This window comes from Bison bison, unplaced genomic scaffold, assembly GCF_000754665.1.
Source record: "Bison bison bison isolate TAMUID 2011002044 unplaced genomic scaffold, Bison_UMD1.0 scf7180017864029, whole genome shotgun sequence".
In the NCBI taxonomy this organism is placed as follows: Eukaryota; Metazoa; Chordata; class Mammalia; order Artiodactyla; family Bovidae; genus Bison; species Bison bison.
The window spans coordinates 4,058,983-4,076,484 of record NW_011494601.1 but is presented as its reverse complement, the minus strand read 5'-3'; the positions used below and the strand labels follow the sequence as shown (position 1 = coordinate 4,076,484).

The 17,502-nt window shown below is 51.8% G+C and overlaps 1 protein-coding gene across 1 annotated transcript in view; it reads right to left on the bottom strand.

Moving 5' to 3' along the window:
• Positions 1-17,502, bottom strand: part of DLG5 (discs, large homolog 5 (Drosophila)) — a 131,424-nt gene that overhangs the window by 24,386 nt on the left and 89,536 nt on the right. Inside the window, exons 7-16 of the mRNA XM_010834197.1 lie at positions 17,157-17,416; positions 15,640-15,952; positions 10,683-10,867; positions 8,599-8,724; positions 6,285-6,417; positions 5,727-5,854; positions 4,554-4,729; positions 4,114-4,217; positions 2,131-2,223; positions 391-774 (exon numbers count right to left, since the gene is read on the bottom strand). Coding sequence (XP_010832499.1) covers positions 391-774; positions 2,131-2,223; positions 4,114-4,217; positions 4,554-4,729; positions 5,727-5,854; positions 6,285-6,417; positions 8,599-8,724; positions 10,683-10,867; positions 15,640-15,952; positions 17,157-17,416 — 1,902 coding nt within the window. The remainder of the gene's footprint in view (positions 1-390; positions 775-2,130; positions 2,224-4,113; positions 4,218-4,553; positions 4,730-5,726; positions 5,855-6,284; positions 6,418-8,598; positions 8,725-10,682; positions 10,868-15,639; positions 15,953-17,156; positions 17,417-17,502) is intronic.

Here is a 17,502-nt window from a genome sequence, read left to right as displayed (position 1 = left end):
GGGCAGGGCGCTCGGGGGGCTGGTGGACGGGGAGCTGCCCACCAGAGTGGCCTCTGACTCAGAACTGGTTTCCAGCTTGTGCTGGAACTTAATGGAGTCACCCCTCCTGGGAGGCTTTGGGGGCGTCAGAGGTCCCACCCTCTTGGAGGGCAAGGGGGAATGGGCAGGCCCAGAGCCTGGGAGCAAGTAGTCTATTTTGGGGGGTGTCTGGGGGCGTTTGAAAGTGTTTGGGTCAAAGATAGATTTTCTTTGCTTTGGCTTCCTGTAAACAGAGAGCTTCTCGGGCCCCGCCACGGAGCTGAGCACAGCCTTGGGCCAGGTCCCACCGCTGTGGGCGTTGTCAGGCTCTGCCTTGTCCAGGGGGGCCTCCGCCGCCCCACAGGGGCCCACCTCAGTCTCGAAGGGCAGCAGCGGCCGCCGGCTGCGCATGTCTGCCGGCCCGTAGCCACGCTCCCCCGAGGCATCCGAGCGGAAGGAGCTCAGGCTGCGCTCGGACGCGCTGGGACAAGCCTGGGGGGAGACGGAGAAGGGTCCCCCGGGGAACGGCTTGTGCAGGAAGGAGCTGCTGCCTCCGGGGGGGCCCAACTCCTTCCTGTCTTCCAGCCTGTCCGCACAGAAGATGTCTGTCTGTGTGGAGTTGTTGTGCTGCATCAAATTCCGTTTATTCTGAGCCTGGACCTCTGGGCCATGGGCTCGGTAGCTCAGCATCTTATCAGAATCCTTGATGTTTTCAAAGATATTCTGGCCGCTCCATGAGGCGCTCTGAGGGAACACCTAAGTAGGGGTTGCAAAAGAGTGAGGAAGAGAGCGGGTGAGACAACAGGACCTGGAGCTGTCAACAAAAAACATCCCTGGAGGTAAAGCCATGGGAGGGAATGGGCCACACACACCCCAAAGTTGGACAGACGGACAGGCGTACAGGTGCACGCCTCGCCTGTGGGTGAGGCTTGTTTACAGCCTGGCCGCTATGAACCCACAGGAGAGACACAAAGTTCCCTGGTTTGAGCGTTTTCTGAAATTACTTGTATTGTGTTCTGCCTAGTTTTTTAAATGATTAAACAAAATGTAAAAGCTTCATTCTTAAAGATATTTCTTATAGTATGCCAAGGCAATGGCATATTATTCAGCGATAAAAAGAAACAACCTATCAGGCCACGAGAAGACACTCAGGGAACCTTAAATGCATATTACAGAGTGAAAGAAGCCAATCTGAAAATGCTACAGAGGCTAGCTATATGACATTTTGGAAAACAGAAAACTACGAAGATAGTAAAAAGATCAGAGGCTGCCAAGGGGAGGAGGGGGATGGATAGGTGAAGCCCCAAAGATCTTTAGAGCAGTAAAATTATTCTCTACGGTAGTGTGCTGGTGGATACATGTCCTTATACACTTGTCCCAACCCATAGAATGTACTCCAAAAGCGAATCCTCATGTCACCTGAACACTTCAGTTAATGCTAATGTATGAATACCGGCTCAAGAGTGGCAACAAATGCACCCCCACTGACGCTAAATGAACAGGAGAAACAGAGTGGCTAATATGAGGACTCTCTGTACTAACATAACTTCTCTATAAACCCGAAACTGCTCCCCTAAAAGCCTATGAATTTTTAAATAATACTTTAAAATATCTCTTAATAAAGTAGATGAGCCTGTTTCCAGCCTTCTTAGAAAAGCTGACAGGAAAGCACAACAAATGCCCTTAAATCCATTTACATTCAACAATATTTTGCCAAATTGTCTATACCTATTTACCCTGCAGAACATTTGCAAATAAGTTACAAATATTATGACATTTCACCCTAACAGCTTCAACATGCCTTTCCCTCAAATGAAGCCATTCTCCTATATAATCTCAACACCATTATCATACCCAGGAAAAGTAAAAATTTCCTAAGATCACCTAATTATCCAGTCCCGATCCAAACATCCTTCATAGCTGGGTTGTTTGTTTGTTTTTGGTTTTTAAACCAGGATCCAGTCAGGGTTAGTGCACACCCTAGACTTAGAAATCAAGACTTTTTCCCCAAGGATCCCAGTGATGTGGAAAAGCAGCTCGGGTACACAGAGCTGAGGCTCTGCCCGCCCCACAGATAGCGAGAGCAGAGCCAATGCAGGGTGGGGTCCTTACCTTCAGGAGGGACAGGGTCAGGGAGTCCTGGCAGCTCCGCAGCAGAGACTCACACTCATTCAGAGACTTGTTGTCCAGTGCAATGCCATTGATCTAGAGCCAACAAAGAGCCCATCAGGCTCATGCCAGGCCAGGGGTTCTGCCCAGCTGTTGACCCATGCTGGACAGTGGGCCTGGTTATGTAAGGTGCCCGTGTCTGGAGCTGGCAAAGGAGAGAAAGCCCCTCGCCAGTAAGGCCCTCAAAGTCCAGTTACGGGGCTTCTGAAGCAAACGAAATACACAGCCTTAAGAGCGCTCTGGGGACGGGACTTGTCTGGCTGGGACCAGAATTCCAGGGGTCCCAGGGAGCATCCCACCCTGCTGCTTCCTGCTGTGTGATGCTGGACCGTGGCTCAGAACTCCTTCACACGCAGAAAGGAAGAAAAACATGTTTGACCCCCCAGGAGTGGGAGGAGACTGAAAATGAGATCCCGGTGTGGGAGACCACAGAGGAACCACGTGACACCAAGTATCATCACAAAGACTCCCACAACCCATATGCCTGAGTCTCTGGCCACATCCCTCTCAGACTCGTTCCAATCCTTTTTAAAAGTGTATATGCAGTAGATGACTGGCGATGCTGGGGCAGTGCTCTTGATGGAGCACTGCTCGGCATCACGGGCCATTCCATCAGCACAGCCAACCACGTGACAGGGCTCACAGCATAAAGCCAAGTGAAAAAGGCTATCTCAAATGGGCACATACTCTAAATTCTACTTATACAATGTCCTCCAAATGACAGAATTATGGAGCTGGAGAACAAATTAGTTGCCAGAGTTATGACAGGGGGTGGGGGGTGGAACATGCTGAGGATTGTGGAGGTTAATATAAAGGGTAATTCATTTTGAAGTATGACAGAAATCAAACCAATATTGTAAAGCAATCATCAATCAATTAAAAGTAAAGAGAATTATAAAAACAAACAAATAAATGTTAACATGAGGGAGATCTTTGCAGTATTGGACAGTTCTATATCTTGGTTTTTTTTTCTTAATCTAAAATGTGATAAAACAACAGAAATCTATACCTAGACCCTGTGCCCGCATCTACTGTATGGTTTTGATGCCACAGTTACATAAGACGCAGCCAACTGACATAACTAGAGGATGCGGATACAGGACCTTTCTGTATTATCTTCGCAACTTTTAAAATATTGCTTAATATCACAACTGAATTATCTCAGCAATTATCTGAAAATCAAAACTTAAAAATATATATTCAGAGTGATTATCTTGGACTGGTGGATTAATTTTTTTGGTTTTTATCTTGGGAGGGTAGATTAATTTGGTTGGTTTTGTTTTTCTTTATAACTTTCTTACATCTTAAAAATTTTCACAACGCCCATATTGCTTTTAAACTCCAGCTTGCCCCCAAATCTGAAAAAACACTGGCAAAGATGTGACACAACAAGCTACCCCAAACACTGAAGATGAGACTGAGACGGCCACAGCTTCCTTGGAGCACATGAAGAAAGGTCAGGTCACAGGATAAATGCTTACAGCCTATGAGCCAGCAATTCCGCCCCCTGGAACTATACCCCATGGCAAGACACAGCAGTGGCCACGCAGCACTGCTATAAAAGCAAAATGTCCTGACCGTGCATCAGGGGACTGGCTCAACAGCCACTACGGAACATGCAGTTTATTGAAAAGACCAGATTTAAAGATGTAAATCTGGAAGAACCTCAAGGCATGCTGTTAAAAATAAAGAGCAAGGTTAGCAGCAGCACACTATATTATGACCACATCTGAAGTTTAAAAAAAAAAGTGGGAGCTTAAACTGTAAGATAATAAACATTTGTTGCTTCAAAAAAATAAAGTGGGAGATATAAGTTTTGAGTGTTTTGGAGAGAAAAACACAATGAATTGTTAAAAGTTGTTGCCATCAGGGTGGGAACTGGGAGACAGGGAGTCTAGAACTGGGGAAAGAGTTCCCAAGACTTACGGCCACGATCCTGTCTCCCACAGCAAGGGACCCCTCCTTGGCAGCCGGGCTTCCGGGCACCACGGCGGCAGCATACACTCCATTCTCGAGACTGATGCCACTGTCTGCAAACCACAGAGGCCCACAGTTAACCCCCGCCAGGGTCAAACGGCCCTCTGGCTGTCTCCCCTCATCTTTGTGAGATCAACTTATAAAAGGGATGTTGGCAGACTATGAACTATCCATCTCAGCACCCCAACCAGGTCAGACCATCCAGGGGCCTGATCATGTCTGGTCTAGTGAATCAGTCAGTCAGTCACAGCAAGACGCAAGGCCCAGATGGTCCCCTGGCGGGAAGCGCACACACTGCAATACCTCGTTCTGGGAATAAGGTACGCTTGAAAACACACGTACCCTCTCTACACAAGAAAGGGTACCCTATCCATCTCCACGGCCCCTACCTTTATGCCCGCTCAGGTTGATGTGCAGTGGTGTGACCACCTTCCCACCCAGGGACTTCCTCCGACGCACGACCATGTTGATGGCCCCCTCCCCATTGAGAAGTGCCTTGATGGCCTGCTTCTTGTCCTTGTTGATGAGGTCCACGTCGTTGATTCTCAGCAGCCAGTCATTGACCCTGAGGAGGGGCACAGCCAGGTCACTGCCTGAGAAAGCCTTGGGACCAGGGGAATGCCTGTTGCTCCTTCTCGGGAGCAGAACACCAGAAAGCAGGTACCCCACAAACACATTCAGAAAGATTTCCTCTTCTAAGAGAGTAGAGTAGTTAACCTTGTGGATGTTGCAGCCTGGGTTCAAATCCAAGCGCTACAACTTAGGGGCAATGTGACGTAGCCCCTCTAGGCCTCAGGGTTCTCATTTGTAAAATGGGGGCTACAAGCACCTACCTCGTGGAATTGTAAAGGTTAATGAATTCTATAAAGTGACTGAACTTAGCAGTCACCAAGCACTATGTAGGTGCTAGTTATTATCATTACTATGTCATGGGATGAGCAAGCAAAGCATATTCTAGACTCTCACACACACCACCTGAGCCCCCTTTAACACACAGAAGCAAAAGGAGAAAGATCAGATTCAGAGGCAATTTGGAGGCAGTATGTCCTTTAAGAACAGGGTTAACAGTTGAACCTGCAAGCTTCAGGTTGCTTCTAAGAGCCCCCCAGATCCTGGGATGCGTTCATTTAAATGCCAGCTGGTGGTCTCCCTGGTGGCTCAGTGGCAAAGAACCCACCCGTCAATGCAGGAGACAAAATGTTCGATCCCTGATCCGTGAAGATCCACATGCCGTGCAATCACCAAGCCTGCGAGCCACAACTATTGGGCCTGTGCTCTAGAGCCCGGGAACTACACCTACCGAGCCCACGTGCCCCGCAGCCTGTGCCCGGCAATGAGAGAAGCCACTGCAATGAGAGGCCTCCACACCACAATCAGAGCGTATCCCCTGCTCGCTGCAACTAGAGAAAGGCTGTGCAGCAATGAAGAGCCAGCACAGCCAAAAACAATTTTCTTAAAAAAGAAGTATCTTATCAATGTCACCTGGCTCTCCTCCAGGTCCTCTGCATTAGGTCAAAGGGAAACTTCCCCCTCCCCGCCAGAGCCGGGGTCCTGACACTTACCGTAAGCGGCCATCAGCAATGCTTCCTTTGTCCACTTTAGTGACAAATATGCCACAGTCCCCCGGCAAACAAGGCTCATTCACACCCTCTGCCATATCGAACCCAAGTGCTTTCAAGTCAATATCCTCCTGTCAAGAACAGCAGCAACAGCTCACTTGAAGCAGTGATGAGAAACACTTGGCTCTTACACCTCTGGCCACTCACTCCAATGCGGGGGTTGAACCTTCACTCTGATGGGGCACTTGGTCCCCAGGATGAAAGCTCTGAGCAGCTGTGATCCACCCCTCTCTGCCACTGCAGACACACAGCCCCTCGAGCTCTGCTCTCCACGCACTGCCAGCATCTGCTGGGGGACACAGGAGGCCAAGCTGCAGCTGCTACCTGGCTTGGACAAGTGCCGGCAAAGGATGCATCTGCACTCTGGGAGGAAAAGCTGACCTCCCAACTAGCAGCCGTGAAACTGGAGGGCACTGCAGGAGGGCCGGCCACCCTCTCACCTCCGTCCCAAACCTGCATGTTGAGGACAGCTGGGGAGAAAAAGACCTGCGGGCAGTTTACCGTCTCCCTTTCAAACTCCACAACTTCTGTCTCCCACTCCATAGAGTCTGTGTCGATGGCTGAGTCGTGCGAGCTGTGGGCCATCAGCTGCCGGAACCGGGCCTCCTTTTCCAACTGGGATTCCATCTGCTCCCTGTGGACGAAGAGGGAGTCATGGCAACGGCCCTCTGGGAGGCAAAGCATCCCAGCTGAGTCCACTGGGAAACGAGGTGGACCATGCCCATCTCCCTCACACTACACACCAGCTTCCTAATAAATCTGAGGGTCAGGTCAGGTCAAGGCTTCCTGAATCGGTGGGTTTTCATAGTTTTTAAGTCTCAGAAATTTGCCCCAAATTTATTTAAGTAGGGGCTTACTGCAATTCTGATAGAAATGCCAGTAAGACTTTCTGTAGCCAAGACTATTCTAAAATGTATATGGAAAGGCAAGGAATTAGAATGACTAAACCGATTTTTTAAATGAAGAATAAAATGGGAGGGATCCTTCTACTTGATTTCAAGACTTATACAGCTACATAAATCAAGGCTGTGTGGAACTGCCAGGAAGACAGAGACCAGGATCAGCAGAACAGAACAGAAGACCCAGAATCAGCTCCACAAAGTACAAAAGGTACAGAAGCAGTTCCGCAAAGAAAGCAGCGTCTTCAACTGAGGGCGCTGGAGCAGGTGGGCATCACGGCAACAGACTCTCAGCCTGAACCCCATACCTTACGTAAAGGTTAACTCGCGCTCTATCACAGACTTGAATGTAAAACTATAAAACTTCCAGAAGGAAAGTATAGGAGAAAATCTTTGAGATCTAAAATAGATTAAGGGTTTTTCAGACATAACATAATCCATTAAAAGTTTTTAAAAAATCAATACATTGGATTTGATCAAAATAAAAAGCTTTAGCTCTCAGAAAGACCCAGGGAAGAGGACGAAAAAAGACTCAAAACCTTGTAATCTTCCCCAGTAACATCCTCCTTCCTAAAACCTGGGCCCAGATGACCTTCCGAATTCACCATTACTGCCCTGACACACTCCTGCTGCGCGTTCACTGCACGTGGCTCAGCTCTCACCCACTATGCAAGGCTGCTGCTTCTGCAGACAGGGGGCTTCCTGGGCAGCAGCAGCAAGTCCCTTGCCTGCATCCCACCAGTTAAGAGAACTTAGCACAGAGAAGGCGCAAATACAAATGTGCTGAACAAACAAACAAACGGAACCTGACATTCCTCAGAAGCTCCAGGCAATTCTGGCTCAATTACTGTACAAAACCTCTTCCCGTGCTCAAGCATCCAGAGCTCCAGGCTTTGCCCTAATTTGATGCTACCGCTTGCTAGATCCAGACTGGGTCCCTGGAGAGCCTGCCTGTTTGCCTCTTAACCTCTGGGATTTTCTTAGACTGCTTAAGCCCCAGGGCTTCTGGGTTTTCATTAAGCAAATGAAGCTGTTTGTCTCATGTTAAGAGGTGCTGTTGAACAGGGAGGAAGGGGAAGCAGTCACCCACTTGTGGAAGGCTTCGCTTGAGTGTGTGAGGCTTGCACACTCGCTAGCTTCTCACCACCCTATCAGATTGGGAGGTCTCACGAACAGAGAGAGAGCCCCTGCTTCTCAACTACAGAGTCTGGTTCCTGTTCTGAACTACAATGATGGCTGTTGGGATCTGCCAGTTTCTCTTTTTCAGCTTGCATCTTTGTATTTTCTATACACTGGGAGGGGCCACCAAGTCTGAAGTGACGTCCCTGAAGCAGCGCTGTAATCAAGTTATCTGACGCCCCACATAGCACAGGCAGAGTAGACTGGAGTGGTAGTAACAACCACCTTCAAACGCTGCTTCACAATCTGTCATCTTTCTGTCCCATAGCATACTGGTCTCTCAGATGGCCCTGCCTTGGGTCCGTCTCCGTGTGCTGCGAGCCCCACAGGGACCAATGGCTTGTGCCTCCCCCAGGGCCTGGTCCACAAAGAACACGTACCTTGCAAATCCTTGCTGAGTTGGCGAGTGAACGAGGGAGGGAGGGAATGAATGGACAACACATGCTTGCTTGTCCCCCAGTGGACCGCCCGGGGCAGGGCCTTCCTTCCGATGCCCCTGTGCACACGGTGCCCATCCACCCCCACAGGCTCACCAAAGGGCCACTGCTACTTCGGTGCTGGGCTGAGGATTTCTAATCAACTCTCAACGTAGAGGCAACCCTGGGACACATTTTATGGACTGACCGAGAAAGGGGACCGGCGGCCAGGCCTGCCCATGGGGCTGCTGTGCCCTGAGGGTAGGGGGCCCTGTGCTCCCCGGGTGCCAGCTCATCCCAGCAGCGCCCACCCCAGCATACTTGAGCTCCTTCAGCTCCCGGCTGACGTCGTTCTTCTGTTTGCGAGTGTCGTCCAGGCTGCGCAGGGCCTCAGCCAGCTCACTCACTGCCCGGTCCCGCTCCCGCCTCAGGTTGTCACAGAGCGTCCTGACAGAGGGGGCAAAGGGCAAGGTCACTGTGAGGAGCAGGGGGCGGAGGACTTACGGCCTGCAGTGAAGCTTGCAGCCCATGCTCCTGAACACCCCGGATGCCTGATGCACGAGAGGAGTGCGTGAGAGTCTGGAGACAAGACCTCCCGGGCCAATCCCACACAGGGTCAGAGGGGCACCTTGGACCTGGCAGAGGGGACAACCCCATGGTTACCAGGCAACAAGCATCTCACTCTGCAGTCCAGCGTTCGTCCCACAGTTTCACTCTCAGTGTACCAGAGGTCAAACACCACGCTCCCGCTCCCAGCCCATCTGGCAAGCCCCGGTGCTCCAGCACCGACCACATGCTTCATGCAAGTTTTTCTAGAGTTGCCCTCCACCCTACAAGTAGATGGAGCCCCCATTTGGACAGAAATCATGTCTTATGCATCTCTGCAGCCCCGAGCCCTGTACAGGTAGAAAGTGTAGGCTTTAAAAGTCTCTACTAACAAACGTGTGGCCTCTGGGATCCCAGGATCAGCTTTGTCAGATAGGAGGTGGGGACAGGTGACCCAGCAGCAGGGGAGTCTGTGCTCTGTGCCACCTCCAGAACTGCATCCTGCCACCGGATGGACCCTGAGTGGGCAGCAGGTCCCTACCTCTCAATGGCCCCAAGTCCCCTCCAACCCTGAACCTTCATCTCCCGATCAGCCCAGAGTACATCTGTCTCTCCAAACGGCCACAAGTTACCAAAAGTCTCAATGACCAGGTTCTCAGTCATCACCAGCAACACCACGCCACTAGGGCCTCTCCTGGCTTTCCTCCAGGCCAAGGTCCAAGTCTACACTCAAGGGCTTCCCTTCAGAGGTCCTCACCACCTGCCCTCAGGAGCCCTGTCAGCCGCTTCTCCTACTGACTCTGTAAGTGTGCACCCCACTCACGCCACACCCAGTCCCAGGCCTGCCGTGAGTTCACCAACCACCTTTGTTCACGATGGTCCCTCAGGCTGCAGCACCCATCCCCCTTCCCCATTTAGAAAAGACGCCACCCGAGCTTAAGTTCTAGCTTGAATGCCATGCTTCCTGGGGAGACCTCCCTACCTGCCCCCCAGTTCCCTGCACACCCCCACGGGTTTACTGTCCATGCATCTCCCTCCCACCATTGCCCTGTCCCATGACACTGCTCGGCCCCCTCACAGGCATCACACGTGCCCAGGAGCCTCAAAGGCTATTTCTCTCCCAGGGTCTCCTTAAAGCTCAAGGGACCATTGGTTGTCAGGAAGCAATGAATACTGGCTGTAAGAATGCAGTTCTGTGATACAAATGAATTTACTTACCCAATAGAAAGAGAGAGAAACTTACAGAGTTACAGAATGAACCTATGGTTGCTGGGTGGGGAGGGGAAGGACGAGCGGAAGGGAAAGTTAGACAGTTTGGGATGGACATGTACACAACGCCATATTTAAAATGGATAACCATCAGGGACTGACTGTGTGGCACAGGGAGCTGTGCTCAGTGTGCTGTGCCAGCCTGGATGGGAGGCGAGTCTGGGAGAGAGTGGAGGCGTGTGTACGGACGGCTGAGTCCCTTCGCTGTTCACCTGAAACTACCACCACGTTGTTTGTTAAGCAGCTACACCCCAACACAAAATACAAAGTTTAAAAGAAAAGAATGCATTTCTGAAACGTCAGTTGCACCAGAAGCCCCCCAAGCCTGGCCTTGTGCCACTTCATGAGGGTCTATGCTCTGGACACAGCAGGCACTTGGACCTCTAGGGTGAAGGGAAATAGGAAGTTGAGATGCAATGGAAAATTCCAAATTTTCACTATGAGGCGAGACTGGGGCATCATCTAGAGTGAGAACGACGACCCAGGTCACTCCCACCAGACCTGGAAGTAAGTGGTAAAGACTCTGACCCTCCCACAGACCCACTGTGTCATGGGGAGACCCAAGCCTGTGGGGGCCCCAGCGCCCATACCGGATGCTGTCGCGCTCAGCCACGATCTTGTCCCGCTCCTGGAATGCCCAGTCCCGCCGGCACTTGGCCACGTCCGCCTCTTGGAGGGCTTCCTTCAGCTCCTGGCACAGAGCCTTGCACTGCTTTCGAAGGATTTCAGCCTCCTTGTTGGCTCTCCCGGCGTCCATCGTCACTGTGTCTTTGATCTGCAGGAGGACAACAAGCGAGCAGAGGGGGAAGTTACTGGGCCTTCTGGTCCGGAAGTGCCCTCCAACTGGTGCAGGAGCTGGGGCTGCACTCTCCGGAGCTGGATGGAGGGAAGTGCTGAGATCCCAGGAAGAGCCCATTCTGACACACCCCAAACCATGACAACATGCTCCACAGCCATGCTCAGACCCCTAGTGATGCTGTATTTGTGTTCACCCAAACTCGCTCAGCCCCTCACAGAGCCAGGACTGGAAGCCCGGCCGCTCCTCTGTCCTGGTCTCAGGGGCCCAGGGGAAATGACCCCCAGAGGGCTCCTCCTAAACCCCACCTGCCATTTACGGGATGTGTGTCTTGCAGAGAGCCCTCTGCATCTCTCTAGAGAGTGCTTGTGACAAATCGTGACACGAGGCCCCACTGCAGTGAAGGCTGCAGCACTGGTCATGACGCTTCCCCACCCGCTGTGTCTACAGCACAGCTGATATACTCTGGCATGCAGTTACCGCTAAATCTGAAAATTTACTGGCTGCTCTTTGCTGGGGAAGTCCTGGGTGTCTCAGCTCCTTTAAAAAGCTGAAATCTAAAGGATCTGCTTCTAGACCTCTTTCCAAAGCACGACATGCTCCGTTAAAATCTCAAATCAAACTCTTTGAAGCCCTCATACAGAAAGCTCCCTCTGGGCTTCTGCAATCCTCAGAAAACATGAAGAATACGACAGACGACGAAGTGAGTGCCTACTGCTAGAGTAACTCCTAGTCCAGCTCAAACGCGTTCTGAAGAAGTAAAATACACACGAGACAGAACGCTCCTCTGGTCATCATCCACCTCCCCCGGTGCCTCCCCTCCTACCCCTCTGCTCCCCAAGGCTCCCTCCTCACTTTACGCAGTACCTCCCCCCTCACACAATGTTCCCCAACTTTCTACCAAATTCAATCCCCAGGCAGGACTGGACATCAGAGACGCAACTGCATTCAAGGGGCAGTAGAAAGCACTACCATTCCAAGTGACCAAGCTTGTCTTTCAAGGGGACAGTGGCTCTGTCAGAGGGGCCTGTCTTAGGAAGTGATCCAGTCTCCAGAAGGACCTCTGTGAAAGGCAGCAGCGCCCCACGGCTTCCCTGGGGCAGCGACCAGTTTCCACGTCCTCCTGAGGCTGGCGAGCTTTCAGGAACCTGGAAGCCCATGGCTGGAGGTTGGACCCCGGCCCGGGTGAAGGAAATCCCTGGATGTGCCCACTCTCAGAGGTGGGAAGCAAGTGAGAGAGGTGGCAGAGCTGACCGGGTGTCCAGAGTGAGGCAAAAACCCTGACAGGGCCCCCACCTGCCCTTTCTTTGCACAACCCACTCTGGAGAAGACAATGGGGTGGGTGGGAGGCAATGAAAGAGAAAAGAGGGTAAATAAACAGGAGGTACAGAGAGGAGAGGGGGGAGCATAGGAAGGCACAGGCGTCAGAAGGAAAAAGAACCACCAGCCCTGGTGAGCAGAACAAAAACAGTTCTGAGACCTGGGCCCTGGCCTGGCTCAAGGTCCATCTCAGGTGACCCCACGAGAAGCGGCTGCTGGAGAGGGGTGGGAGCAATCCTCAGGGACCTCGCAGGCCATGGGGCGATAAGACCCTCCAAGCCCACACCTCAGAGCCAGGACGGCCCAGGCCACAGACTTAGCCTCTTCTGTCCAGACGGAGAACGGTCTTGTCCCAGAAGCCAGACAGATTCCAGAGGGAGCCGAGGGTTTCAGCTGTGGAAGCTACAGGGGCGGGGGCTGGGCTGTCCTCGCCTCCTGACTGGGATGGGTGCCCAGAAAAGATTTCTGTCTCAGCTGACAGCAGGCCTCATGTGTGGCCAGTGCCCCTGTGAAGGTTCAGGGCTCCAGGCTGGAGGAACACGGGAACCCTGGGAGGAGTGGGCGACTCGGGCCACCAGACCGAGCACTGAGGGGCAGCCGGGGGTCTTCCTCCGGCCCTGTGCTTCTGCAATCCTGCCAAGAGCACAATTAACCTCTAACATCTCAACCAGGTGGCCGCTGGCCTATCACAGGCTCACCTTCAATGGCTTTAACACACTGTCCTTGACGCTGTAGTTCAGAGACTGACTCAGGCATTTCTGATGTTTCTACTCTTCATCATTTTGTTTCCCTTATTTGGTAGCAACATTTTCCCCAACAATTAAGCTCTCATACCAGAATATGAAATTGAGGTTGATGTTTTCTCCACGGCAATCACCAAGCCCTAACACATTGTATTTGCTTATTAAGAATCTCTTCAATTACCTAGAATAATAGTCCAATTCAGAGAGTCAGACACTATGTTGGTAGATAGATGTCAGGAGCCATGGGTGGGGGTGGCAGAGGGATGGGGACTTAGTGTCTAGTTGGGACAGAGTTTCCATTTAGAAAGGTGAAAAATCGAGAGATGGATGATGGTAAGAGCTGCACGACAATGTGAATCTACTTAGTGCCACTGAACTGTGCAGTCAAATACGGTTAAAATAGTATGTTTTATATTATGTGACTTTTACAGCAATAAAAAAAAATGAATCTCTTCATTATGGTCTTTTAAAAATTTCATCAAAGAAAAAATATTCCTTTTCACGATGGCTTTCACCTTGATGGTCCGGAGAAGTCTCACTCCCTCTGCATGAAACTGTCGTTATTTGGCCCATTTTTGCCTATAAAAACAATCTCATAGGATGCACCCTAATCCTAACAGGGTGGTAAAGTTCAGACGGGCATAAAAATAACCCTGATAATAAAGACTTAAATCATTCCCACTTTACGCAGATACCATTCTAAGTGTGTTTTCAATGTTAATTCAGCTGATGGTCGCAACCACCCTGCGAAGCAGATGCTGTCATCATTTTCAGTTTGTAGATGAGGCAACTGAGAGGCCCAGAGCTCTAGGAGAGGTGAGAGGTCATGTGGTTGAGGAGGTCCACCCTCCAAGCACTGCTCCCAGCACTGCCAGGGCATGAGGCAGCATCACTGTCCAGAGAGGGGCTCTCGAGCCCTGGCCACCCCTCGGCTATCAGCCCTGCCTCAGGCTCAGTCCAGGGGGCTCTGGCTGCAACAATCCAGGCACACACTGTCCCTTCCCAAACTGCCCAACCTTTAACACCTTCTTTTCACTTTTCACTGGAGAAGGCGATGGCACCCCACTCCAGTACTCTTGCCTGGAAAATTCCATGGACAGAGGAGCCTGGTAGGCTGCAGTCCATGGGGTCACTAAGAGTCAGACACGACTGAGCAACTTTACTTTCACTTTTCACTTTCATGCATTGGAGAAGGAAATGGCAACCCACTCCAGTGTTCTTGCCTGGAGAATCCCAGGGACAGGGGAGCCTGGTGGGCTGCCGTCTATGGGGTCACACAGAGTTGGACACGACTGAAGTGACTTAGCTTAGCTTAGCTTTCACTTTTCACAGGCCAGTTTTCAAGCCTTTATTCTAATGGACCTGCAGAGCAAAGTAGAATTGAGAATGAATGGAGAACTACTCCAATGGAAAGAAAATCTGCTCTGATCAAGTTCAGCAGCTCCAAACAGAGTCACACGTGAAGCAACAGAATGCAAAAGCAATCTCAAACAGGGAGAGTCCACGGGCCTATGTCCACAGCCCTGTGCTCTGCCTCAGCGGAACACACGTGGTCATAGGAGTAAGCAGTGTCAGCAATGAGGTCTGGGTGGTCAGGCAGGAAAGATGCAGAGATGCCCCACTAGTCACTCAGCAGTCAAGCTCAGCAGCTCAATTTGGATGCTCCTGAGCCCCCTTCCCTGCAGATTTATCCCCCAGGAAGCAAAGCTTGAAAGGGTCCTTGGGCTCAGCCTAGTAGACCATCTTCCCATCAGGAGCCCAACCACCCCTCCACAGAGCAGATTCCTCAGATGCTGGGGGAAAGGAATGCCGAGTGTGCTCTTCCAGACTCACAAGGCCAAACGTATCTATGGCTCTTGGACCCTGGTACTCCAAGCACCTATGCTGGCCTTGGGATATCTTCTTAATGAGCAAGTCCTTGAGCTGACTTCCAGCTGGAGACTAATCAACCGTCACATCACCGAGGGCATGGGTGAACATCGCATGTGTCATCCAACCTTCTTCCTATGCTGTCAGCTCCAGATACCCGGGCCCACAGCTGGACCTCACCTGCGTCCCATGCAGCCTGACCAGATCCTGGCACCAAGCATGAGCTCAGCAGTTACCCAGGCAACCTGCGACAGCCCAGCCAGCAGCAGGCCACCTGTGTCCCATGCAGCCTGACCAGATCCTGGCACCAAGCATGAGCTCAGCAGTTACCCAGGCAACCTGCGACAGCCCAGCCAGCAGCAGGCCACCTGTGTCCCATGCAGCCTGACCAGATCCTGGCACCAAGCATGAGCTCAGCAGTTACCCAGGCAACCTGCGACAGCCCAGCCAGCAGCAGGCCACCTGTGTCCCATGCAGCCTGACCAGATCCTGGCACCAAGCATGAGCTCAGCAGTTACCCAGGCAACCTGCGACAGCCCAGCCAGCAGCAGGCCACCTGTGTCCCATGCAGCCTGACCAGATCCTGGCACCAAGCATGAGCTCAGCAGTTACCCAGGCAACCTGCGACAGCCCAGCCAGCAGCAGGCCACCTGTGTCCCATGCAGCCTGACCAGATCCTGGCACCAAGCATGAGCTCAGCAGTTACCCAGGCAACCTGCGACAGCCCAGCCAGCAGCAGCCAAAGGTGAGAAGCCGTCAGCTCCCAGCTACTCTGAGCACCTATGCGCCACAGCCCTTCCTCCCTCACCGCCTTCCTACCTGTCGCAGCGCCTCCATCTCCTCGCTGGCCGCCTTCTTCTCAGACGTGCTGCTCTTGAGCTTGGACTCGGCCAGCTCTACCTCGGTCTGCAGCTTGTCCAGCTCGGAGATGACCTGGTCGCGCTCGCTCATGATGAGCTTGTATTCGCTGTACACCGCGTCCCGCTCCTCCTTGTACTTCTCCGACTCCTTGGCGGTTTTCGCCTGTGTGGTCCTCAGCTCCGTCAGCTCTGACTGCAGCAACTCCATCTCCCACTGCAGGTCCTTGTTCTGGGCCGTGGCTTTGTTCAGCTCATGGTGAATGGCCTCGAACCTGGGGGAGAGGGGCAGCCAGGACGTGGGGGATGGGGACCTGCCCGGCCAGCTCTGCTGTGCTGGACAGATTTGAGAGAGGTCACTCTCCACACCCCAGGAGAGAAAAGTCGTGAAGGACCAGTGCCCTTGGACCCAGACTTTTTCTCAACCTTTTACAAATATTCGAAGTCGCACAGAGGACTTCACTCCCTCTGCTCTACCAGAAAAAAGAATTCTTTCTTTCTTCCATGGTCAAGCTACATTATTTTTAAAAATAAAAAAAAAAAAAACTAGAATCACAGCCTATGAAAGATAAAAGTGGCCTGAATGATCACTGAGTCTGGCCACCTCATTTCACAGATATAGATGATAAGGCTTCGAGATACAGGTGACTGGTCCAAGGTCATCAGGTTGGCATCAGGGCACAGCTCAGTCCTTCCAGGCAAGGAAGACCCTGCCATGAAGGTAGCCCTGCAAATTAAAGCCTGCAGCTCCAGAGCAGTGTTTCTGAATATGGGTTCCTTGGAGCACCAACCCTGCGTGGAGCTCCATTAAAGAAAGTGTGCCCTTTACTGACCGATGTTTAGGAGACACTGCACTCTGCCCCCTCTTGGGAGAATCTAGTGCACGGTACCAGAGTAAAGGCTCTGAGAAGTCCTGCAGGGCAGACACCTGTTTATGTGCCACCTGGCAACTCCCAAACTCTCTTACAGCTGGAGGCTACCTTTCATATAAAGCTAATAGGCAGCTCAGAGGACAGGTATGCTGCAGAAATGTACTTAAGAAACACTGTCTGAGGGCTGGGGTCACAGCCCTACAGATTATCTACCTTAATAAAAAGTAGAACTTTTGGAAGAAATAGTGCCTAGCACAATTAACTTCCCTATCTGTTAGGTGGGTGAGTGACAGGGAGAGGCTTGTGAGGCAACCTCAGAATCAGGATGGTCAGATCACCCGAGCCATTCAGACGGGAGAAAAGAGCACAATAACCATGACATGCTGAGGGTCAGGAAAATGATTTCTGGAGATAACGTAACTTTTTATTGAAAGAGCTCAAGGTGCTCTTTTTCCTTCCAGAAAGTAGCAGGGAGCCTTGCAGATAACCAAGAGCCCACAGAGGAGAGAATGGTCCCTGGCAGGGAAGGCAGCACTTGGCCCTCTGGCCGTTCTCCAAGAACAAAAGACAGGCAGGCTCTGCCTCCCGTAGTGGCCCAGGTTCCTACCTCCTCAGGGAGAGGGCGCACTGGTGCTGCAGCTGGATGGCCGTGTCCCTCTGCTGGGTCAGCATCTCCGTCTGCTTCAGCAGGCGCTGGTTCTCCTCCTCCATCTGCTCCAGGCGGCTCAGGTCCGAGTTGTGGATGGCAACTTTCTCACTGTACCGCTTCCGCAGGGCGTCGTAGTCCTTCTTCACCACCTCCAGCTTGTCCATGGCTGTGTCGTACAGCTTGTTGAGAATTTCTGATGACCCGTTGTGCTTCAACACCTGGGGACCAGAGAATCATGCTTACCAAAGGTCAGAGGGCAGGAAGAAGGACAAACTGGCCTCTGATCTTTGGTAAGCATGATTCT